We start from the raw sequence: 25,108 nt of genomic DNA on the forward strand, positions 1-25,108 counted from the left end.
CAATCCGATTCAAATTTGGTATGCTTAAAACTCTCTTTAATATCTATTACTGTGCCAATTTTCATGTCTTTATCTTTAAAACTTACGCAGATGTAAGCATTTGTTTAATTTGAAGTTTAAAAGTATCAAATCCTGCTCCTGTGCCCCCAGTGGCCGCTTGGAAAACAACAAATGATTCGCTCCAAAACTAGTAGCAAAATAGGTCGGGTCTTTTGGCTTTATAGCACAATTAACGCTGGATGCATGGGAGTACTTCACAGTCAAAGCAGATTATAAACTGGAAAACTTCGGAGTCCTTTGCATGCAATTCACAGTGATTGCACAGTATAACGCTGGTGTGATAAAGCTTTCAGAGGCACCAAGTTGCTGGGGAACATGGGTGGGAGGGTGCCATTGCACCATGTCCTGCTTGTGAGTCCTTGGTTAACAGCTGGTTGGCTACTGTTGGAACAGAGTGAACTGGACTAGATGGACCTTTGGAGTGGTCCAGCATGGCTCTTCTTATGATCTTAAGAATTACAAGATTGCCTATCACATTTAGCTTGGCTCTCAGTCTCTCATTAAAGGGGTACTACCTTTCCCATCATGTTCCTATGACATCATGAGAATTGCCAAACTTGCCCTGCTTGCCCTTCAGGGGACAGGCTGAGGCTCTTCATAGTTAGTAAGTCAGTTGATAAGTAAAACAGACCGGGGGGGGGGGATCTACACTACTGCTTTTAAAGCACTTTAAAGCACTTTGAAAACGTTTTGAAACCTGTATATGCAGTGTGTCCTGGGCCCCAACAGTTGTCAAAACTGTTATAAAGCGCTTTAAAGTGCTTTAAAGCAGTAGTGTAGATCCCCCCCAGCTAGACACGCAAATACCCTGTGCCTGTTTGGTGCATTCTCTTCCCCTCCTTATTGTTTTATTATGATTTTATTAGAATGTAAGCCTATGCGGCAGGGTCTTGTTATTTACTGTTTTACTCTGTACAGCACCATGTACATTGATGGTGCTATATAAATAAATAATAATAATAATAATACCTGCAGATCTACTCACAAAGAGGCATCCTAGGTAGCCATTCCCCCCCCCCAAAAAAAATGCCTCTTGTCCATTATTTATTCCTGTGCTAGATCTGGGAATGCACAAAGAGCAGCACAGGAACAAAGAAAGGACAAATCAAAATTAAACGAGGCAAGGGGCAAACGGTGAAGACACAGCCTGAGACACATACAGACCCGCTGGGTGACTCTTCATCGCACGGGTGACTGTTTGTCATTACGTAATGGAGCTGCTGTGTTGATGTTTAGTGATATATTTTTTAAATATTGCACAGAGAGCACTCAGCAGGGATTCAGTTAAACATTCAAAGCATCAAAATTAAAGGAATTATTTAAAAATATTAAAATGGGAGTATTTTGATGGTCTTCCAAGGCCTTCAGGCTTATTAATAGAACATAGCCCGGGTGTGTGAAATAAAGAAAATCTTGGCCCATTTTCCAATTTACCACAAGAAACTTGGTAATTTCTCAGTAAGGAGACCACGAAGCAGAGGCTTACTCTAAAAAATATATATGGTATGGCGATATGCTTTCCCACATCTCGTCTCCCAACATGTTTCAGCAGCACCCTCTTGTGTTCAGCTGTGGAAAATGGGTTTCCTCTCTTCTTCAGTTGCCCCAACACCTCCTTCTGCTTGGACATGACTTTTCCTTAAGTACGCTAGTAGGAAAGGACACGAGAAAACCAAGATGAATACACTTGTCTCTGTAACATCTGAATGACCACACCCAAACTGAAATGTGGAACTTGAAGGCCGTCTGAGTTATGCCCAAATCTAATCTGCTTGTCAAGAAGGTATATTAGATGGGAGAGGCTCTTAGAGCACGGAGCAGCATCTTGCAAGGAGTTGCAGAGGTGTATGTAGGACAGGGAGTGAGCCTGAAAACTGGGACCCTGCATAGCTGCTTTTAAGGCTGGTAGTAACCATGCAGTATCAGTAAATTATTTTTTGTTGCTCGCTGTGATTGGGTTCTCTGCTAAGTAAGACCCTAATGATAGGTTAACTGAGAATGGGTTCACCCCACCCCACCTTAGACAGGCTACATCTCAAGACTAAAAAGAGCCCATGGTTGCAATATCAGGGTGATTGCAGGCAGAAACTTGTAGACATACCGCTGGGAGGATAACATGGAGAATGCAGATCCAATGCAGATATCAGCAGCCCAAAGTCAGTATAGCAGGAGACTGTGGGCTCTGAGTGAGTGGAATCACAATAGCAACTGAGAGGTTATGTTGGGAACTAGGAAATTTTGGTCTGGAACAACTGCCAGTGTTCAGAGCACTACACATGCAAATACCCACATAGGGAAAAGAGATAGGGAAGGGATTGAACCAATCATTTATATCTACCTTCCTCAAACTGGTGCTCTCCAGATGTTTTGGGCTACAACTCCCAGGATTCCCGACCATTGGTAAAACTTGCCTTGGCTGATGGGAGCTGAAGTCCAAAGGTTTGGAGGGCACCAGGTTGTGGAAAGCTGGTTTACATGTAATTCTATTTCCAGCTTTAGTGGGGAACCAGTTCTAGCAGCTTACCTTGCTTCCAGACTAGGTTTTTATTGTGCAAATACTCCCAGATTTAGATATGCCATCATACTTCCCTTCCCCCTATATATTATCTCTGTCAATTAGCAACATTGCAGGCTCATTAATATCCCCCCTCCCACCATGCCAACCACCTCCTTTACTGATGATTCCAAAATGGCTCCAAATTGACATAATTCCAGGCTATTAGTGATGCCAGCAACAATCTGATTGTTTCAATGCTTCAGCAAATTATACCACACATCGGGGCAGCTGCCAAGGTATGGGGGAAGGCATGTGTATGTCTGTGCATGCACTTCTGAGAAAGAACAAGAATGGACTGCAGTCTGGGAAGTGCTGGGATATAGATTTGATTGTTTCATTTCATGGGCACTTCTGCGGTGTTTCAAATTAATCCATGTCTGGCAATTAAGCCAATTCTTTGCAAATTGTAACAGACATATATTTCTCATAACTCCAAAGTGCTTGGAACCCTGAAGCAATACACCTCTCTCCCTTTCTCTTTCAGCAGCCCTGTTCAGAAGACACCTTAAACTATGGTGGTTAAGGCTTTTTTGTTTACAAAGAAGCCATAACCACCATGGTTTAAGGTGTCTTCTGAACTGGGCCAGTGTTTCCTTGTCATATTGCCCACGTCTTGCCATTTGTAGGGATTGTGGATCAATTAATCTGCACCTGGTGAGAGCCTGTCTTAAATTTGCATATTAAACTACAATGTGATAGTGATCTACACTAATGGGGGGCACCTCCAAGGTCTATGATAATCCATTGTATCTGGTTTTGATTATTCTTCCCAAGGACTTTTATTGCTGTTTTTCTTGTTTATCCAAGTGACTGAGAATTTCTGTTGCTTGCTTCCAGGAGAGCTGTGAATTCTACAAAACATGGCTTGTCTTCCACTTAGGCACAATATTTTATTTTGATTTTGTTTTCGCAGAGTGGATGCTTCCCTGTCAACCCTCTCCGGGTCCCTCTCATGTTAGGTTGTCACTTTCTCAATCCCCTCCATTAGTTCCTTTTCCCCATCTTTCTTTCCCTTTCTGAAGTCTCCAGCACTATAAGGGGATATTGCTAAGGAAGCCTGACCTTCACCAGGCAGTATCTATGGCCCACGCAGGCAGATACATACCCCAAAATGGAAGTTATGGGATGCCACTAGCTGGATCACTCAGGCCATAATAGAGCACAGCTTTCAGTGGGCTTCAACACTCAGCTCTGTGCTGGATTATATCTTCAGCCTTCAAGATGCTTTTGTTGTTTAAAGTGTGTTGGGATGGGAATGTTTTATGTAGCTGTGTGATACTGGGCATTTGGGAGAACGCATGAATGCCTAGCAGCTTCTTCACATGTTACTCTCTTGTTTGTGGTTAGATATTAATTGGTCCATACCATCTGCTCTCTAACCACTTACCTGCAGACATTACAAGCCTGTGGTTTCTCTCTCTTGAACGGCTTTTAGCCACAAGCAGCTTTGCAGGGCTGTAACAGATTTGAACCATATGTCTCATCACATACTATCACTTTTATTAAAATGGATTTTAAAAATAGATTTCTAATGTGGCCTTATTATATTCTATTGTTGAATTTTTATGTTAAGCTCCCCAGGCACCAATTGGCATAGGTGGGGGCTATATAAATAATATAACAATTATGATCATTACTACCAGAAACACTACAGAGAAATCTCAAGGTTCCTCTGGAAATAAGCAAGATTATTTCTACCATTAACATAATAGCAACACACCACAGGAGGATGCAAATGTCTCTGTGTGAGAAAGGGGAGTGTGCATAGGGGAGGCATATTTGCATGCTGGAGCCTGTGGGCATGCATGTGTAAAACTGTGTATGAACACACTGCTGAAAGCATCTGGTGGGTTATCTAGTGGAAAAGGTACTTCCATGTGTTGTCTATATTTTCCTATGTCCAGGCAAATACATGCTTGTGTGTGCAAACAAAGGTGTGTGCATGAATATCAGACAGAGCTGGTACCAAGAGGGAACCTCTAGAAATCTTTCCACTGTCCTGCCCCCTAGCCAAGCCCCAGCTTAGATTCTTTCTCCACACAAAGCACTGCAGCCCAGATAAGGACTTCTCCTGCTCTCTGCTGGTGAGACCATGATACTGACATTATATTGCCATTCCAGCCAGCCAGAGAATGGGAGCCAGAGCAGTAAGACCCATTGGCTCTGATGGATTTGACAGCCGAGATGCATCAAGTGTTTAACTTATCGCAGAGCCAAGGAGTCATGTATGGTGAACAGAATCCCTAAGCATATTAATGTGCAAGTAAATCTAAATGAAAACAATGGGACTTATTTCTGAGTAAACATGAGTAGGATTGGGTTGAGATTTGCAAGAGTCATTGATCTGAGCCTTTCACTCTTACGCCCCTGCACTAAGATTTGGGAGCAGGGGGTGGAAGGACACAACAAATACCACCTCACCAAACCATGGCTGGTGCTTGACAATTCATCCTTCCCACACCTTTGTAGTTGAAAAGCCTACCTAGGATTGGCCTTGATTCCAACCCAATGAGTTTATTTTGAATGCCTGAGGATGGAGCACTATAGTAAAATAACTAGTGAAGTTACAGTGAGCTGACAGGCAGGGATTAAGGTGTAGAGCGCCTCAATACAAGGTCATTTACAGCTGCTGGTCTACCTAAACCTGAGCTTCTGGTTCTGTAGGGCTGAATCCCATACAAATAGACATATGTAAGGCCAGTGAAATCAGTGGACTTAAATACACCCAACACTGCAAGCAGTAAGAAGGCCCCAGCAGTAAAAAGTTTATCCCCATATGCCCCTTAGCCCTTTATCTACATATTTATCCCTTTCCAAATGTCCTAGCAAAACTACATTATTATATTGTACTGCATGCTCACAGGGAGAAACACAACTGCTAGTGCAGAGAAGGGGTAGAAGAGTCATAGTATACAGATCAGTTTAAATACTGATCCAGCTGTTTAAGAAGCAGGTAATAAACATTCATCACACAAATGTACCTCATCTTATGTTGAGGTACAATTACTTTTTGTGGCAAAACCGCTCCTTTTTTAGACCTGATTTAAAACTGAATTTGGACATATAAAAGAAACCTACCTTTGTAGAGTTGTAGCAGGTGGCTGTATTGTTACCTTTAAATTGGGTATCAGTTCTACTTTTGCACTGTTAGCACAGCTGCATGGTGTGCGTCCAACTCACGGATTATTGGTGTGCCAATGTTGCCTGTGCAGGAACCAGCAACCCAATTAAATATGATGCTGACCATGTTTAATTCCACATCAGCAGGTTTCTTTTCAAAACATATCACTTTTAAATGGGACCTAAAGATCTTTCATACAGTGCTGAAATGCGTAACCAGCTTTTACATAAAATACTGAAGAGCGTCCCAAGATTTATTCCACATCAGGATTAGCTATAGCAACAAGAATAGTGACATTCCTATGCTTTTGTGCAGGACAGTTGGCAAGCCAGGTGGATAAAATAGAATTTTTTAAAAAGAATAATAATTCAGATATTTAAAATTTGTAATCACCTTTTTAAAAAACAACTGAACAGCAGCATGCTAGCTGTACAGTTAATCCCTAAACTGAGTCAATGCCTCTACAAGATATTAAAGGAGGTTTTTCCATGTACATAAAGAACCAATCTGATAATTTCTCAGATATGAATATTTAGTCACTCTACCTACCAAAGACATAAACATTTCATTTTCACCTTATGAATATAAACTGCTCTAGCCTACCCAGTAATTATGAGACCTTACTGTGCCCCATTAGTCATGGGTATTTCATTTCTGTTTTCTACTTTGTTTTTGTTAGGATGGTTCTGGGCCAAGGCAATATCAGGCAGAAAGGAGCAACACTGAAAAGAAGGGAAGACAAAATTGTCCACTGTGCATGTTTCTATATTCCTATATTTAACATCACAAACCGTCATGGCTACTGGTCATAAGAAAGACCCCATGTAGAAATGTTTTCAAGACAGGTAAACAAAGAAAACCCTGAAAAATATATACAAAATGAAAACAAATATATAGGCTATCAACAGTTGGTATTTGTGTTGTCTGTCAGGCAAAAACCACCCCATGGTTGAGTTTTCGTCAAAAAAAAAACCCCACTGGAGAAACACAAGCGGCTGCAGAGTTGACTAATTGCTCAGCTAGTTTTTTTTGTGTGTTGTCCAAACTGAACCAATGGAGTTTGCGACCTATTGAGTGAATTTTTTAACCTGGCTACAGAGTTCCGCGGCAAGAGTGGCCAAAACCAAGCTGGCTGCTTTGCTACAGCTGGCACAACTTGCAGGGGCTGCTGGGATAGCACCAGGAGGACTGAGGGAGGGCAAGGAGAGGGGAGAAGGCTGTGTCAATCAAATGCTGGGTTGACTGTGAATCCCCTCAATGTGAGCATCATGTCGTGTGGGGAGTACCTGCAACCATGAGTTGACTGCTCCACCCACCATTAACTAAAGTGTTGATCGAATGCAGCCTCCGTAGGTTATCCTGCCACCATATGCGATGGATCTTGTGAGTTATGTTCCTTTAAAAAAAGATTTGGTTGTATGGAACTAACTGCAGTAGCTTTTAATATAGTACCTAATTAAATCTCACCATTAGGAAATGCTGCCTCCAACTGCTACCATGGAAATAAATTCTCTTTACGTAAAAGAAACTCAGAAGCCTTGTTCCTGTAGCATAAGTATGGGATTGACATCACCATCAGAGACAACTTTTCAAAGTAAACAAAACTTAAGATGTTCGGTAGGGGAAAATATTTACAAAAGGCAATAAAAAGTCACTCTTCAAATAGATTGAGATTGCTCAAAGGTTCTTAAAGTAAATATGCTTGATTGCCATTCCTAATAGGTAAGAGAAGCTTCCCTAGCTAAACAGCTCTCAAAAGCTTTTCCTTCAGGCCAGATTTCCCTAAACTCCACCCAACCAATTTCTCACAAATAGGTGTTGTTTACTAGTCTTCCTCTGCCTCTAGCTCTTTTGGCTTCTAGGATGATTCTGATGCTACAGGGACTACTTGCTGTAGTTCTCTGGTCAAAAACAAAAGGAAGAGAACATCCAAGAAAGGAGAAATGTGTTCTCAGGATGCAAATAATTTATTTTCACAAAGCGTGTTGGACTTCATGAAAATAAATTATTTGCATCCTGAGAACACATTTCTCTTTTTTCAGTTCACTCTGGTCAGACATAAAATAGGGCCCTAAAAAGAATTACATATAACTTGGTTTCCTCACAAAATTATCAGATGAGGTATATTGCATTTCAAAGTACATATATAATTCAGAAAATTATTAAAATTTACTGTTTACTTTTGAATATTTTTAATTTTATGAGCAAACTAATGTATATAATACATTTAATGTTCCTAAAGTAATTAAGTTACTTTAGATCTGTAAAGAGCACTGTGAAAAAAATAAGTCCTGCATATTTTTCAATTCTCCGCCCCCAAATTTCCATGTCTTCAAAATTTCCAGAACTTTTGCATTTCTAAGTCCAATGTATTTGAAGAGCACCCGATGGCAGAAGGCTGGTATAGACCGGCAGCAGCTCTTGCAATATGTCTTACAGAAAGACTGAACGTGGGACATTTGGCATGCAAAGCACATGCTATACCACAGGGGGTCCAGTCTGTCCATAAAGGCAATATGGAAAGTTGAGTAGCAGTCACTCCAGAATATTTTGTCACAGCCAGGAGTCTCACATCACGTCCACCTAGCACCTCAGAGCCAGACGGCTACTGAGGGAGCCAAAACTGTTTTTGTTCTTGTTTTTACTTCAGCATTGCTGTTTTGCCCTGGCGTTATTTTGCTTATTAGCATGTAGGCTCTGGCTGTGGCCTACACAATACTGCTGCTTCTTGCTTAGTTTCCTGTGCAGCTCTGTGCTACAGAGCCAATCCTTATCTTTTTTGTTTACCCACTGAATTCACTACTCCTAATGAAAACCCCAAAGAGGCTTAGGCTTACATAAAGAAAAAAGAAAAGGTGGGGGGAGAAAAAAGTGGTTACATTTGGACCCCTTCTACTCCCTGACAGCAGCACCCACATTAAGATGCATAGAACCTAAAGCCAGCCAAGTTATTACAGCACACGAGGCAAAAAAAATCCCATAGGCATCTCTCCTCATCCTTGGCAGTAAAAATACTATATATGATACCTCAAAACTGCTGCCTGAGGCAACTGCCTCATTTTGCCAATGGTTGGATCAGCCCTGCCTTACACTTTGATTTGCTCTGGGATAGAAGACACACACAACTTCATACTCCCCAGTTCTTCTGAGCCTTGGTAGATGGATAGCCCAGGAGTAGGTAACCTTTTAGCGTTGCAGGCATATTTTGCCATTTGAGAAACTCCCCTGGAAACCATCACAAAATGGCACCCATGGGAGATACAGCAAAGGACAAGTAACCTGCCCAGGGGAACAGACTTTTCAATTTGGGGGGGGGGGGCATGGGGCTAAACTTGGGCAACGGGGCTGTGCTTACTTGTTTACATTTATGTATGCATATATTTATATTTCTGGAAACCATCCTTCATCAGTGGATCCTAGAGTGTTTAAAGCCACATTAAAATGGCAAGTACCAACAAAAATATTACATTTTGATTATATTATGATAGTTTACACACTACCCCACCATCCAAAGGCCCATACAACATCCCATCCAAGTTGAAGCCCAAGATAAAAATCAACAAACTCATTTTATGGATTTAAATAAATTTATTATAACTAACCAAAGGGTAGATAACTAAACAAAGCACCAAGCAGAAGAAGTACATTCAGGATATGCACTTCTAGGATTCTTCCACACTGAATGTATTTCTTCTGATTGGAGCTGCCTGGATGAACTCATTACCTATAATGTTCAGATCCATCTCCAAACTGATCTCTTTATGTCCATGTAGAACAGCCTTGTGATTGAGCCTGGCTTGCCCTATGCTTGACCGCAGAAAGGTCTTTATTCTACGAAGGCATGAGAACGACCTTTCTGATGAACATAATGAAACCGGTATTGTAAGGGTAGTTTTGATCAGCTTTGTCAATTCTGGTAGTAGGTGCCACATATATTTGTCCCACTCAGAAGATCAACCACATCCTGAAGAGCTGAAACTTTAACTTTCCTCTCCATTGCAATATCCAACAGCATATCACAATGAAGCTATAATCTAGAAGAATCCATGTCAGTTGTATAAAAACCTGCAATGGATGTGCTATCAATCTCTCCAAGACAAACTTCTCAATTTTGCTCATATGTTTGCACACATCTGAGGAAAAGCGATTGTGTAAACTACTGCTGACATTATCAATAACATCATAAAATATTTTCCTGTAGAATCCCACAGGAGACTCAAACTGGTGAGGCTCACACCCAGGATCAACGTGTTGTGGAGGCTTTCTGCGCCTAGGGAGAGTAGGGCTTCCTAAATCTAAGTCTTTTGCTGTCATTGTGGTCTTTGTCCAGAACTCTTCAAAGTTGTTCCTCAGCTGTTTTATATTCTCCTTGGCAGACACTAAAAGAAGTTCTGCTTGATGGAACTGTAGGTTACTTTTTTGAAGTGCTGTATTTAGTGTGTCCAAACAGCCAAACACAAGCATCAAGAGCAGCAGCATGAAGAAGGAAGCAAACCTCTGCAAGCTTTGCGCATATCCATCTGCTTTTGCCCCAGCATCTCCCTTTTCCTCAGATGCCACATCCTCAAAGAAATCAATGAGCTGTCTGTAATGAAGAGCAACTGACTCTAAGGAAGCTGCTCTAACAGTCCATCTTGTGGGGCAAAATTGGTTCAGATGTATGTTCTCCTTTCCCCCTTGAAAGTTTTTAAACCAGGCAAGACGTTTGGGTGAACTTCTGACAAAAGTAATAAGGTTAGCTACTTCACTCAAAAAGTTTCTACACATGGCAACATTTCCTGATACATCCTGCACCATTAATTTCACAGCATGGGCCACACAGTGCACAAACAATGCTCTTGGTTCTTCTTCCTTCACAAGAGCCTGCAGCCCACTAATGCGTACAGCTACATTTGATGCTCCATCATAGCATTGGCCACAATACCTATCAAGAGGAAGGTTAAAGCGGCAGACTACATCTTTCAAAATAGCAAAAAGCCTTTTAGAAATTATAGCATCAGTCTCATAAAAACCAAAAAAGAATTCTTCCACAGATTTCCTCTGTGACAACGCAAAAGGAAAATGAAACCTGCTCTTTTGTGGTGATATCTGTACTCTCATCCACAATTATACTGTAGTAAACAGCTGCTTCAATCTCTCTCACTAATGTACGTAGAACATTGTGAGTCATGATCTTAAGAAACTCATTCACAATAGCTGGTGAAATCCTTTTGTAATTTGTATGATCCAGCCATGATCTCAGCTGGGGAACATCATCAGCACAAAGCAGCAAGAGTTGACTAAGATTTGATCCTTCATCAACCTGGCCACAAACTACAAGGCCTTGGCAGGCAAGATATCTTACAGAGGATAAAATTTTCAGCATTACCTTTGTAGCTTCTTGCATTTGCTTCTGAGCAAGTGACATGAACATTTATGCCACCTTCAACAGCAGCCATAACTTGAACAGCTGCACAGTGAAAATTTGAGTTTTGATGGCTATGGAATCTTTCTAGAGCTTTCTTCCAATTTGAGAAGCCTTTCTTAACAAAAGCTTCATATGCATCCCTGTCTTTTGAGGTTTTGGGAAGAGGAGCACTCATTTCACTTGCTGTGCGACAGACGTTGCAATATGCTTTGCCCATTTCATAAGAGAGCCAATCAAAGGGTCTTTTCCAGTTCCAAGTGTCCTTGTACTAGTGTCCTGATGGCTTTCTTTTCACACCAGGAACACTGGTACCTGAGTGCATGTCTTCACAAGGTAATGCTTCCTCAACCTTGGTCCTGGAACTTATCTTCTGTATTAACTCCAGAGGAGCTGCCAGTGGAACTTTCACCACCAGTGCCAACCATAGCACGTATTTTTTTTCTTTTTCACAAGAAATTTCTCCATGATGGTGATTGTGGCCAGTAGTTCAACAAAGGAAACAGGATTCTGCAGGATAGAAAACATGTTATATATTCATTCATTCAGAATGAATATATAAATATTCCCTTTGCTTACTTCTCCACCACCCCAACATACACACTCAAATGGGTAGTTACACACACACACATTCTCCCACAAGGCTAAATATAAAATGGAGATGGGATGGAAATGTTTGTTTCCTTAAAACAGGGCCCAGGGAGAACAGAATTCCCCTTCTTTTTTGCAATAATATTGGAATTACTTCCAGTCAGAGCTGCAAGGTCTTTTCAGTGTCTTAAGACCAGAGAGGAAGGAACCAAGTACCGAATCTGTGCCTCAGGTGAACTGCTGAGCGATGGTACATAGCTGTTTTGTTGTTTGATTTTTTTATTTATTTGATATAAATTTAGAATGTTTTTAGGATGTTTTAAAGATGTTTTAATCATGTATGGTAGGTTTTTAATGTGTATTTTATATCATGTTTTTATACTGTTTGTTTTATACTTTGAATGGTTTTAGTTTTTGTGAACTGCCCAGGGAGCTTCGGCTATTGGGCGGTATAAAAATGCAATAAATAAATAAAATATACACCCTCCTTCCCCCACCCCGCTAAAAAAGGAGCACAATGAGGCAGTCCTCCGAATCTATGCAGTAATACTGTTGATGAAACCAGAAAGGTTTAAAACTGCCCCACCTACCAACCGGGATTTTTAAGAGTTGCATCTACTGCCAGTCCTACTTAGTTAGAGTAGACCCATTGAAATGAATCGGACAAGTTAAACTAGCACTGGATACTAACCTTGCAAACAGGAATTCCCTCGCTGCTGTTTCAACTTCTCCTGTGGGTGGGTCTCTCGCCGGAAAACGCTGATTCGCTGATTGCGTTTTGGCGCGCAGAACTAGAGAGGCATAGCGCGCGCTCATTGGCGGGCAGGCGTGTAAGGAAGGGGAGGAGCTGTATAGGAGGAGGAACGCGGAGGTGTATGTTGATTGTGTAGATTCAGCTCCCGCCAGGGACAGGACTAGAAAGACCGATTGGTAGAGGAAGGGATGGGCGGGGCTCCGCGCGAGGAGTAGGCGGACGAGCTCAGGCGCGAAGCACGGGGATTGGCTGCAGCGCGTCGGCTGCCGCGTGGCCATTGGCTGTGCTGCGGTTCTGTCGTTAAGCCGGTGGCGCGCGGAGGGGACCGGGGAAGTTTTAGACTGGGAGTAAGTAAACCAGTGGTGGCGGGGAAATAGACTATCATGGCGCGGGTGTCGGTCCTAGGAGTTTCGTTGCTGGAGAACCCGAGCCCCTTCGGCCACCCGCTCCGCTTCCAGGTGCAGTTCGAGTGCGGAGAGTCGTTGCCTCACGGTGAGTCTGGGGAGCTGGACCCACACGCGAACTTCTCTTCCCTACCTTCCCAGAGCCTCCCTTCGCCATGCCAGGAGAGCTCTAACCAGCCACCTCACTGCGCCAACTCGTAATAGCGCGTCCACAAAAAATGGCACGGTGCTGTCATCTTGCCAAACTAGAGCCTATGGACCGGGGGGGGGGTGTCGTTACCTCTTCAGACTTCCCTTTCTTGATCTTAATTTAACACCCCAAACTCAGGGCACAGATTCTTGGTCTGGTCTAAGCAGCTTTCCTAGCTCCTAGTCTTTATACGGAGCTTGGGGGTGGGTGGGTTGTGTCTGACTACCTCTGAGGAGGCCGTGGTTCAAATTCTCACTCCGCCCTGAAGCTTACTTCAAGCTAATCCCAACCTACTTCACAGGGTTGTTGTGAGGACAAAAATGGGTGAGGCAGAACTTTGTATAACTTCTTGAACTCTTCTTGGATGTGAGGAGGGGTAATTGGCAGAAAGCCCCAAGATAGGGCACTTCTTGGCCTCAGTGGCCAGGTTCAGACAACACGCTAAACCATGCTGCTTAACCACAAAATGGTTAAGGGAATGCATTAACCATTTTGTGGTTAAGCAGCATGGTTTAGCGTGTTGTCTGAACCAGGCCAGTGTCAGCAACTGTGCAAAGAAACGTGTACTTTCTTGATGAGGCCAGTAGAGCTCCATGGTGCCAGTTCTGGATCATCATGCTGTGTCTTCCCAAAGATAATCGTAAATGCCCCTTTCCTTCAAGAAATAGTTCCGATCTCCATTGCTGTTGCAAGAGATTATTTGCTTAACTTTGGTGGGGTGGAGGTATGTTAGCTATATTAACCAGTAGTAAGTTCGTAGTTGGTTAACAGCTATGCCTTCCTGGTGCAGGCATTGATTTCCAATGATACAGCAAACCAAATCAGCATTTCTGGCTATATGCTATGTAACTTGTGTGGGATGGGCTTGCATTTCAAAGCTGGCATTCTGAGTTCCTTCAAATCTCAGTTGGATGTTGTTTGAAGTTTGTTCTGGTGTTTAATAATTTTTCACTGGTCACTGCAGAGATCCAGTGAGTGAATACTTACACAACACTTGAAAAGGCAGAAATTTTGTTCCATTTCCTGCTTGATCATTTTGTAAGGCTCACAAATATTTTTGCCACTTGATTATGATAAGTAATTCCATGTTAATTCCTCCAATGTTGACCACAATAGTGGTCTCAATTCATACTAAGCAAAAAACACCTCTGTGCTATGGATTGCCAAAGCTATGTGCTTGTTACCCTGGAATGAACCCATCATTTCAAAATATTCCCCTACATATTCTCTTCTCTTCCATACACATTCTGATGAGGCTCAGCTTTTACCTCCTTAGCTTCAGGGGGTACAAATTCATAGGAGAATGAACTAGGAAATCATTTCATATAGGGCATGTGGTTGCTACTGTTGTGTTGTCAGTGCCAAGAACATACATGGTGCTTTATATAGTAACATAAAGAAAAAGATGAGCCCATCTTTTTCCTTGGTTCAGGGCTGTCTTGATGGAAAGCTGCTGCTCTTGTTTTTCTAAATACTTGTTATTATGAAGGCTTTCAAGGCATATTCCTCAACCTTAAATTTATGCTACTGATTTTCTTATGAACAGCAAGCACAAATGCAAATCAAGAGCTTACTAAATTATGCCTCTTTTCAGAGAGAGAAATTGTGGGACAGGCTTTTAAAATAGAGTAGCTTATACAAACAGCTTTCTTCATATGAACATGCTTGGAGAACATCATGGGCAGTGGAAACTGTCACAGGATGCTGGTGAGGATATTCCATCTCTGCTTCACATTGTACTGTGTCTTGATTCCAGTTTCACCTCATAACCATTGGGTGTGGTATTGGGTGTTGTTGGCAACATCTAGTGAAATCTCTGAAGCTGGGAGTCAAGCTGAGCACAGCAGGATTGGGGGTGGGGCATATTTTAATGTTATGACTATATTGGGGATGGTTTGGCTCCAGGCTCCTTCTCTAAACATTTATAAATTACACATGGCTTATACATGGCGCAGAATATAGGGTGTTGGTGCAGAGTTTTGGCTTTTATTGCTCTTTTTAAAAGCTCATGGCATATCTACAGATATTCTTAAGACTAGATTTTTGTTAGAGTTGAGACTGGTGAGAACTGGAGCTATAGAGGAGCAAGATCTACCCTTTGTCAACAGAGTGCTCTGAGTCTACTCTTTGTATGGCATCTGCAGCTTGGCTTCTGCTGCAAGTTCTATAAATTCAATTATTTATTTATTTATTTATTACATTTCTATACCGCCCAATAGCCGGAGCTCTCTGGGCGGTTCACAAAAACTAAAACCATTCAAAATATAAAACAACAGTATAAAACCATAATATAAAATACAATATAAAAGCTCAACCAGATAAAAACAAAACAGCAGCAATGCAAAATTAAAAATTTAAAACCATGTTATTTAAAATTTATAGATTGTTAAAATATTGGGAGAATAAAAAGGTCTTCACCTGGCGTCTAAAAGCATATAATGTAGGTGCCAAGCGAACCTCCTTAGGGAGCTCATTCCACAGCCGGGGTGCCACAGCAGAGAAGGCCCTCCTCCTGGTAGCCACCTGCCTCACCTCCTTTGGCAGGGGCTCACAGAGAAGGACCCCTGAAGATGACCTTAGGGTCCGGGCAGGTACATATGGGAGGAGGCGTTCCTTCAGATAACCTGGCCCCAAGCCGTTTAGGGCTTTAAATGTTAATACCAGCACTTTGAATCAGGCCCGGACCTGGACTGGCAGCCAATGAAGCTGGAAAAGGACTGGCGTAATGTGGTCTCATCGGCCAGTCCCTGTTAGTAAGCGTGCTGCCCTGTTTTGCACCAGTTGAAGTTTCCGGACCGTTTTCAAAGGCAGCCCCACGTATAACGCATTGCAGTAATCCAAATGAGAGGTTATCAGAGCATGGATAACTGTAGCTAAGCTATCTCTGTCCAGATAAGGGCGCAGCTGGTATATCAGCCTGAGCTGATAAAAGGTGCTCTTTGCCAAACCGTTTTTGGCATCTGTCTTTGCAAACCATTTACCTGCAAAGTAATAAAAGTTCATAGAAGTCAACTCATGAGAGTGAGCTGTAGCATCGTATCAACTTCCTTTTGAATGTAAGCCTATGCGGCAGGGTCTTGCTATTTACTGTTTTACTCTGTACAGCACCATGTACATTGATGGTGCTATATAAATAAATAATAATAATAATAATCTAACTCTAATTTCCCAACAGGAAAAAAATCCTTTCTACACAAAAAGCCAGGATGAGGTGGTTCTAATTAACAACTGTGAATTCCACACAACTTCCTATCTTTCCTTGTTGCTACTAGTCATTGCTCCCTTTTCAAGCAATGTGCTAATGTAGACAGATGTGTTAAAACAGGCTGTGGGTTCTTACCAATCAACCCTAGCAATCTTACCCTGGCCAGGGTTGCATATAAGGACAAGCAACAGTGAGCCCCTGCTCCAGCTTGTATTTTAAAAATGGTGGCCAGTGCCACAATGACAAGCCCTGTGGGGAAATTAACCTGGTTCATTACGTGTGAACCAGGTCAGCGTATTGGCTTCCTGCAGGCGTGGGGGAGTACTATCCCACAGTGATCTAAGATTGTGGTTTTCTACACTTTCTAATTTCACCCCTGTTGTCTTTATCTTTCAGACTTGGAATGGAAGATCATTTATGTGGGCTCTGCAGAAAGTGAGGAATATGACCAAATTCTTGACTCAGTGCTGGTGGGACCTGTTCCAGCTGGGAGACATATGTTTGTATTTGAAGTAAGCTTTCACCTACTTCTTTATAGCAAGGTTTTCAGTATCTGAAATTGGTCCCTCTTACATTCTTCTTCAGTTGTAACTTAGCCAATTCATCAGCCTTTTCACATATGTCATCTTTATCATCTTTATTGCTCTCCTCTGACCCTTCTATAGTGGTAATGCTATACACAGTATTCCAGCAGAGGATCAGCTGTTGTCATTTGAATCTTATTGTGTCTCCCATGTCTTGTCTGCAGTTACGCTGTTAACACAGCTCAGAATGAGATATTTTGAAGTGTTTTATTTTGTTCAAATTTCTAACTATACTAGAGGGCTTGGGTCAAATGACAAGAGGTAATTTTTTCTAGTAATTCATAAATGGAAAAGCGCAGAGACCTGGTTCGTAATATAGTATTGACACATAGTTTATTTAACCCAGGGGTTGTTGTGATGTGTGACCCAGCCGCATTAACAAACCATGGTTTGTTAACCACAGAAAGGGACGGTTTGTACATCACGATAAGCAACTTTATTCACCTGCAGGCTCTGAAACATGCAGTGGCCACCGTTTTGAATATGCAAACTGGCGGGTGAACCTGGGCATTGTGGGCTATTTAAGGATTAAACAAACCTCGGATAACTCTAGAACCACCAGGATTATGAAGGGGTGTGTTTGTGTGGCAGGGGTGGAACTGGCAGCAGGAAACAAGATTTATGACAGTAGGGGGAAAGGAAAAGTTCAGTATCACAAGCCAAAGTCCAGGAGTGAGTCCATAGCACAGCTGAAGCATTGTTGACACAAATGTAAAATCTACAATTAATACAGCAGATAATGGAGAAGCTGTGTGGCTGCACTTTGTGGGATTTATATCCCCTAGCAGCATGGATGGGAGCAATTTTGTTAAAATATGGGCTGAGATGGAGGCTGATGAAATTTAGGGGCCCAGTCCATTGGCTTCAAATGGACACTCTGCTGCATAACTTGCCTGCAGTTTGTGTTCAACTATAAGCTCATCCTTTGCTTTGACCCCAGTTTGTTAATTAAGTTCTATTATGAAACTTTTATACTCATGGTGGATTGATATGAGTATAATTGCCTGTATCTGTTGTTTGATTTCTTGAGGTTGCACTTGTTTTCGTTATGTCATAACATTAAGATAAATAAAAACATGGTGATGAACTCCAATCTGCTGGCATCTCATTTATCACTTTGTTTCTTCAGTGTAAACCTGTCACAGGTTCTGTATTCATTCAAAAATGAACGAGTGAACAAAGGGCTGTGGCTCAGTGGTAGAGTACATGCTTTACATGCACAAGGCCTCAGGTTCAATCCACAGCATCTCCAGCTTGGGATGGGAAAACTATTGTCTGAAATCCAGGAGAGCCGCTGACAGTCAGAGCTAGATGGACCAATGGGATAAGGCTTGGGATAAGGAAGTAAAGCAGGTGGCTACCAGGAGGAGGGCCTCCTCTGCTGTGGCACCCCGGCTGTGGAATGAGCTCGCTCAGGAGGTTCTCCTGGCATCTGCACTATATTCTTTCAGACGCCAGGTGAAGACCTTTTTATTCTCAGCATTTTAATAGTCTATAAATGTAATTTTCACTTCGCTATTTTAAATTTGTATTTCTGCACTGCTGCTGATTTTATCCTGGTTGTGCTTTTATATTATGTTTTTATACTGCTTGTTTTATACTTTGAATGGTTTTAATTTTTGTAAACCGCCCAGGGAGAAAATGCAATAAATAAATAAGGCAGATTCCTATGTTATAAGATCCAATGAAGTGCTGTGAATAGTGTGTTGAGCTTGGGTCAGGTAGACCCAGGCTCATATCCAGCTCTGCCTAGAAGGTGCTCAGGAGGAGTCAGTGGGTAACTATGAACTAGTCAATATGACCTAACATACATCACAGAATTGCTGTGAGGATCAAATGGGGGAAAGCTTGTGTGTGCTGGCCTGAATTCTTTGGAAGAAGGGCAGTATGCAAATATAATTAACCTTGTTCTGTTGTCCCTTTCCTCTGCAGGCCAATGCCCCCAACCCTGATCTCATCCCTGAGAGTGATGCTGTGGGAGTTACAGTGATACTCATTACCTGCACCTACTTGGGTCAGGAGTTCATCCGCATTGGGTACTACGTCAACAATGAATATATGGATCCGGAGTTAAGGGAGAACCCACCCCTCAAGCCAGATTTTTCCCAGGTGAGACACTGATAAGATAAGAGCAGGTGCAGCCTGTCATCCCCTTAGCCTTCAGGAGACTCATGTCCTTGCCTTGGGAATTTTAATTGGGGACTCCTAGTGTTTTATGAACTGTGCTTTAAGCTGTAGCTGAAATCAAAATATCTGGTTTATATGTACAGTGTCTACTTCCTTGAGGCAGGATAAGGAGAGAACGCCCTAAGGCAGTGTTTCTGAAAAACGGGGTGAGGTCAGGGGGAAGGTTTCAAATAACTTTCCTTTCCTTAATGGAAATAGCTTAATATACAGTTGAAGCTCAGTTTTGTGGAGAAACAATAGCATTCAGAAAATTCCTGAAAGATAATAGTGGGATTGCCAGCCCCTGTCCGTTATTTTATGACTCTCACAAGTTGTATATGAACTGAGGGGAGGGGAGAGTGCAGGTGCACAAGAGGAGAGTCAAGCAGGGAAGAAACAGCACAGACATTATCATTGCTGGGTAGTATATTCAGTGGGCTTCAACTTGGGTGCAGGAAAGATCTAGTAAAAGGTGTACAATTTCAAAAAGCTTAAGGAACACTTCTACAAAGAATGTGGCTCTATGCTCTTTTAGGGAAGGACGAGTATACACCATAGGAGCAGGGAAGAGATGGTCCACCTGCTTTTTATATTTAGGGAAACATTGCTATCTGTGGCTATTTTTTGTAGAAATATAGTAACTCCTTGTCCTTATTAAATATAGTACAAAATCCTGACAAGGTCTCCAAATAGCAGACAATGCAGAATCCTTGAGACCCAGCCACTATGCAGGAATAGGGAAAGGAGCAGTGGAGTGTACAGCCTTTGTGATACGGAATGGAGTTTTGATTTTCCAGGAGCTAAGGCACAACTTAAATACATTTTTGGAGAATAGAGGCTGGAGTGGTGATAATGGATGGTTACAACTGCATATAGACAACAAAGCCTTGTTTACAATTGCACCTTGATGTGAATAAATGATTGATTCAGCTGTTGCAGAGCGGACTGCAAAAGAGCTTTAAATATCGAAGGGTAGGTTAGCATGTTTAGTGAGGTGTCTACTCAACTCCATGTTGAGAGGCCATTGATGGTTTACTTCTGGATGGGTCCTGCTCTGCCAAAGGGGACTTATGGTTTAATGCAAATTGGAGTTGATGGGTTATAGCAGCAGACTTTTATAGCAGCTAGCTCCTTGTGTACTCAAAGACGTAGTCTGAGATTCAAAATGGCACTTAAGATTTGAACCAGTATGTGCAAGGTTAGCACATCTCATGATCAGGGATGACCCTGATGTAATAGAATAGGAAGGATTACCCAGAGGATCAATTTCCTCTTAGTTATCATAAAGTAGTGGGGTGTGTTTTTTTTTAAAAAAAAATCCATTGTCCCCATTTATGGGGATACTGCAGGAATTGAGTGGCTTTTAGCCTAAGAAGCTGATTCCAATATAAATCCATGTAACGTTAACTGCTCTTGTTACTTCCAGCTACAGAGGAATATCCTGGCCTCCAACCCCCGAGTCACTCGTTTCCACATCAATTGGGATGGTCCTAGAGACCAGATGGACAATATTGAAAATGTAGACCCAGAGCCCGATGGCTTCCTGTCTCCTAGCTGTGCCTACATCAAAGGGACGCTCCCTTCTATGGGTCTGCAGCCTGAGAATTCCATGGACTGTATGTGATCCAAGTACAAGAATCTAAGAAACCTTGCAAGGAGAAGGCCAACTGACACATTTTTGTGGGAAATTTGGGAAGGATTTGAGTATCTGCGGCCAGTGAGACATCTGAAATCCTAAATGGTGTGTCTATATAGACAGACATTTCAGACCTCTTTTCCCTTTGTATTTTGTGGCAGATTAGCCTTCCAGTCTATAGGTCTAGTTCTGCCGTAGTATTTCTTGGTTGAGACCTGGACTCTCCTGCCACTTGACAGTCATCTTGTCTAGGTGGCAGAGTAAAAAAGAATCCTCTGCCATATCTTCTGACATCTGAGTCCAGTAAGGGCTGCCTTGTTACTGGAAGCACCCATCTTCTGAGAGTCTAATGTAGTAGCCACCTTCATTTCAGGATACCCTCAACCTCTCTGCTCTTTCTATTCCAATAGAGAGATAAGCTTTGAGGAGCTGCTGCTGACAAAATGGCAAGGTGTTGCAGCCAGGTCTTGATTCCTCCCTCTTAGGAGTTGATGATCCTGTCCCAGTTTTACAATCCTTGTTCTGCTGTTGTGCTCAGCATGAAAGGTGCTGGAATATAAGTTAAAAGCAGTATAGGCTTCTTACTATGTGAGAGTCCTCTAACACTGCTTTTGAGAGCCCCCTCGTCTAGCTTGCACTAGCTGCCCGTCTTTCTACCACTATCCCAAAAGCTGCCCTCTCCATGGCTAGAGTCAATAGAAATAATATCAACTCTTTTAGGCAGTAGCTAAGTTTACAAATCTCTACAGATGCCCTTGGCTGTGGGAGTATTGAATATGCCTTTGTCATAAGGTCTGCACTTGAGGCTGTCTTAATACTGGTTAGTACATATTCTTTCCACCCCTACCAAGAGCCTGTAAAAGCTCTTTGCTCCCACTAGGATGGCTTTTCTGATAGAGCAGGATTTGCATGTGCATGATAGGGTGGTAGTTGTTTTTGGCCTGCTTCCAATCCTGCGTCCTTATTTTCAGAGATTATATGCCCTAGCACTTAGCCTGTCTATTTCTCTCCCTGGTATTGTAGAGATATATGCTGCATATAGGACTTTTAATCATTTTCACATTGTGGAATGGATGTTCAACCAATAAAACTTTTGGAAGAAGCTCTTTTGTGAATTCTGAGTAATAAATGTAGCTGCATACATGATGAAACATCTGCATAAATCTTGTGAATCGCAACATTTGGCAAGGTTAAAGGAGTGGTGTGGGTAGAACTTGCTTCTTTAAAGCAAGAATAGTGTAACATTTGAATCGCTGTGTACATTGTTACTCTAGATCTATGAGACGTAACCTGGTAAAGTAACATTGGTTTAGATCACGTAAAGCTTTCCCTTTGAGGAATGCAAGTTTCTATGGCAGCCTGATCCAAGCTATTCCTAGATTTCCAGGTGTTCGTCATGACTAGAGTATTGTTTTCCACCTGCAGTTTAGTATGGTATGGCTCAGATCAGACATAATAAATGCCAAGCCAAATTTTGTGTTGTGCAAAGTGGCCCTTTCTGCCCAAGGAACTTCAAAGCAATGAAAACCAACATTAAAATCTTAGTAGAAAATGAAAAACCAATCTTAAACCAAACAAAGAACAGCAGTACAAAGATGAAAAAAAGCATTACTCTAGAAGAAAAGCCCCCAAAATAGAATGCCTGAACCAATAAATGTTTTAATCACATACTTAGCAAAGAAGTTTCACTATGGAAAGCCATGTCCTGTGCACTACTAGATCTTACTTCCCACCCACCCAAGAAGTAACTAGAATAAAATGCTTCTTTCAAGATAGCTTGAAATATAAATATTCATTAAACTTGAGATACTTTTGTGTGTCATACAATAGTAGACTTGGAAGGGGCCTATAAGGCCATCGAGTCTAACTCCCTGCTCATAGGAATCCTCTTTAAAGCATCCATGACAGATGGCTGTCCAGCTGCCTCTTGAATGCCTCTAGCATGGGAGAGCCCACTACCTCCCTAGGTAATTGGTTCTATTGCCTTACTGTTCTAACAGTCAAGACATTTTTCCTGATGTCCATCCAGAATCTGGCTTCCTGTAACTTGAGCCCATTATTCCGTGTCCTGCATTCTGAAGAGAAGAGTCAAGAAGAGATCCTAGTCCTCGTCTGTGTGAAAACCTTTCAAGTATTTGAAGAGTGCTATCATGTCTCCCCTCAGTCTGCTCTTCTCAAGGCTAAACATGCCCAGTTCTTTCAGTCTCTCCTCACAAGGCTTTGTTTCCAGACCCCTGATCATCCTTGTTGCCCTCCTCTGAACCCCCTCCAACTTCTCTGCATCCTTCTTGAAAAGTGATGCCCAGAACTGGACACAATACTCAAGAGGAGACCTAAGCAGTGCCAAATAGAGGGGTTTATACCTCATGCGATTTGGAAGTTATGCTTCTATTAATGCATCCCAAAATAGCAATTGCTTTTTTTGCAGCCACATCACACTGTTGGCTCCTATTCAACTTGTGATCTATAACAATCCCAAGATCCTTCTCATTTGTAGTATCGCTAGCCAAGTATCCCCCATCTTGTAACTGTGTCAGGTATAACATACTTTTAATTTCCCTGACCTGAAGTCTGGAAACATCAAAGTAGCAAACATTCATACTCATGACTTCTCCTTAGGACATTTAAGGAGACTGAACTTAGAACTTAAGGTTGGTCCATGCATCCATTTCTCACCACTGAAAGTTTTCTACCTGATCATGCACACAATAATCATCTTTGTGAAAACCTGGCAGAAAATAATTGTCCCACTTCGTCTTTTTCTGCTTATCGCCATAATATCATTCCTTAGTTGTCCACCAGAATGTCCTCTTCTGTAGCCTGTGTATGTGAATTTGTCATATCTGATATTTGTGGGCCAAATGTAGTGAGAAAGGGACTGACTGCATAGACTTAGGTATTTCTCTCACATTTGCCACAATTGTTCAGGACTTCATAACCTCAAAATGTGAGCTACTCTTAGCTGATTTTCAAGCTTCAGCTAACCCAGAAAGCAACTTGCTCAACGATACTAGCTATAGGGAGCCCATTATACTTGTGCTTGGCGGCGTGTGGTGACTTCAGTTTGCTTTCAGGTGCAGTTCAAGGTGAGTACAATGTACAAAGCTCTGTAAATCTGGAGTCTAATTACTTTAGAACAGGTGTTTATGCTTCATAACAGCAAGGTTTTCTCTATGAAGGACAAAACTGGCTCAACCTCCTCACATATAATTATGGCCAAAAATGATATTTACTGGTGTATCTTGATAAGCCAGGGGCTGATGAACCAGCGTAACCCTTTAAGGTCCTTTCGAGGCATGAGATCCAAGAAAGAAAGCTGAAGTAGGGTGGGGGACTTGCACACGGATCTCCCCCTCAGTCAGTACACATGGATGTCCATGAAGCTTTTTCTGTGCGCTCATGCCGGTTAACATTCTTTCTGCCCAATGCAAATGGAGGAAAACAGTGAGAACGTGTTTTTTGCTAAAAGACCACAAATGACATCTTTCATCCTCCAAAAAAGTTACACTTCCACAACATTCCATATTGGGGCAGTTCCTATCTGAAAGAGGGGGTGCAGCCCCCATGAAGGGAACATAACTTCCTATTGAAGAATATATGAATTGGGGCAGATGAGGACTAACCTCTTACCTTAATTCCACCCCCACCCCCAGGTTTTCTTTAGCCTTCTACTAAACAATAAGGGTTGCTGATTTGCACTATTTGCAGCTCTAATATTCTATGCCAGCACAACTCAAATGCTGTGCTCAGTACTGGAATGGGGGGGGGGATGCAGAATGAGTGTGACTTTGCTAATAGTCTTGACAATGCAAACTGCCTGGACTTTCCTCATATTTGTGTTCTGATGGATAAGAACCCCAGCAAGGAAGACTCTTATCAAACCTTCTTTTCTTGTCAGAGAAAAAGCAAAGTATATTTAAAATCCTTTTCAAGGTCACCTTCTCTTGGCACAAGAGGATTTGGAAACTATAAATGAAATAAATAAATGAGCCACTCCAGTCATGGTGAGAAAGGGAAGACGTGAAGGGAAGCACTGAGAGTGCTTATGGAAAAGGATCTAATTTTTGCATTCTTATTCTCCAGTCTGCTAATGTCAGACTGGACATAATGTTTTTATGCCCCTTTGCATTAAAAAATGGGGTTGACTGTCCAGTAACAACAACACTGCTATAGCTCATCTTACATATAAGACTGCAAAAGTAAATTTCTCACATCAACTTTTACTAGTCCACACAAAACCTGCCTTAGTGATTTGTGGCCTAAAATAAATCAACTTTTGCAGAGCTTCCCTTTTTGGTAACCCCCAGGTGACCCTTATTTGCCACAGGCAACCAGCTGAGTGGCTATGTACATGGTTACTATAATCATTGCTTCCCATATGGATGATATTTTTCAGCTGTGACTCCCTTTCTGACCTGTGTAGGAGGGTTATGTGA

At 42.0% G+C, this 25,108-nt stretch overlaps 1 protein-coding gene across 1 annotated transcript; it reads left to right on the forward strand.

Annotated features, from left to right (window-relative positions):
* Positions 1–12,870: 12,870 nt before the first annotated feature.
* ASF1B (anti-silencing function 1B histone chaperone) lies at positions 12,871–21,766 on the forward strand. The gene is made up of 4 exons (XM_063123262.1): positions 12,871–12,979; positions 16,683–16,798; positions 18,803–18,979; positions 20,463–21,766. The coding sequence occupies exons 1-4, from the start codon at positions 12,871–12,873 to the stop codon at positions 20,658–20,660; spliced, it is 600 nt and encodes a 199-aa protein (XP_062979332.1). The 3' UTR covers positions 20,661–21,766.
* The last annotated feature ends 3,342 nt before the right edge of the window (positions 21,767–25,108 follow it).

Source organism: Elgaria multicarinata, chromosome 3 (genome assembly GCF_023053635.1).
Source record: "Elgaria multicarinata webbii isolate HBS135686 ecotype San Diego chromosome 3, rElgMul1.1.pri, whole genome shotgun sequence".
Classification (NCBI taxonomy): domain Eukaryota; kingdom Metazoa; phylum Chordata; class Lepidosauria; order Squamata; family Anguidae; genus Elgaria; species Elgaria multicarinata.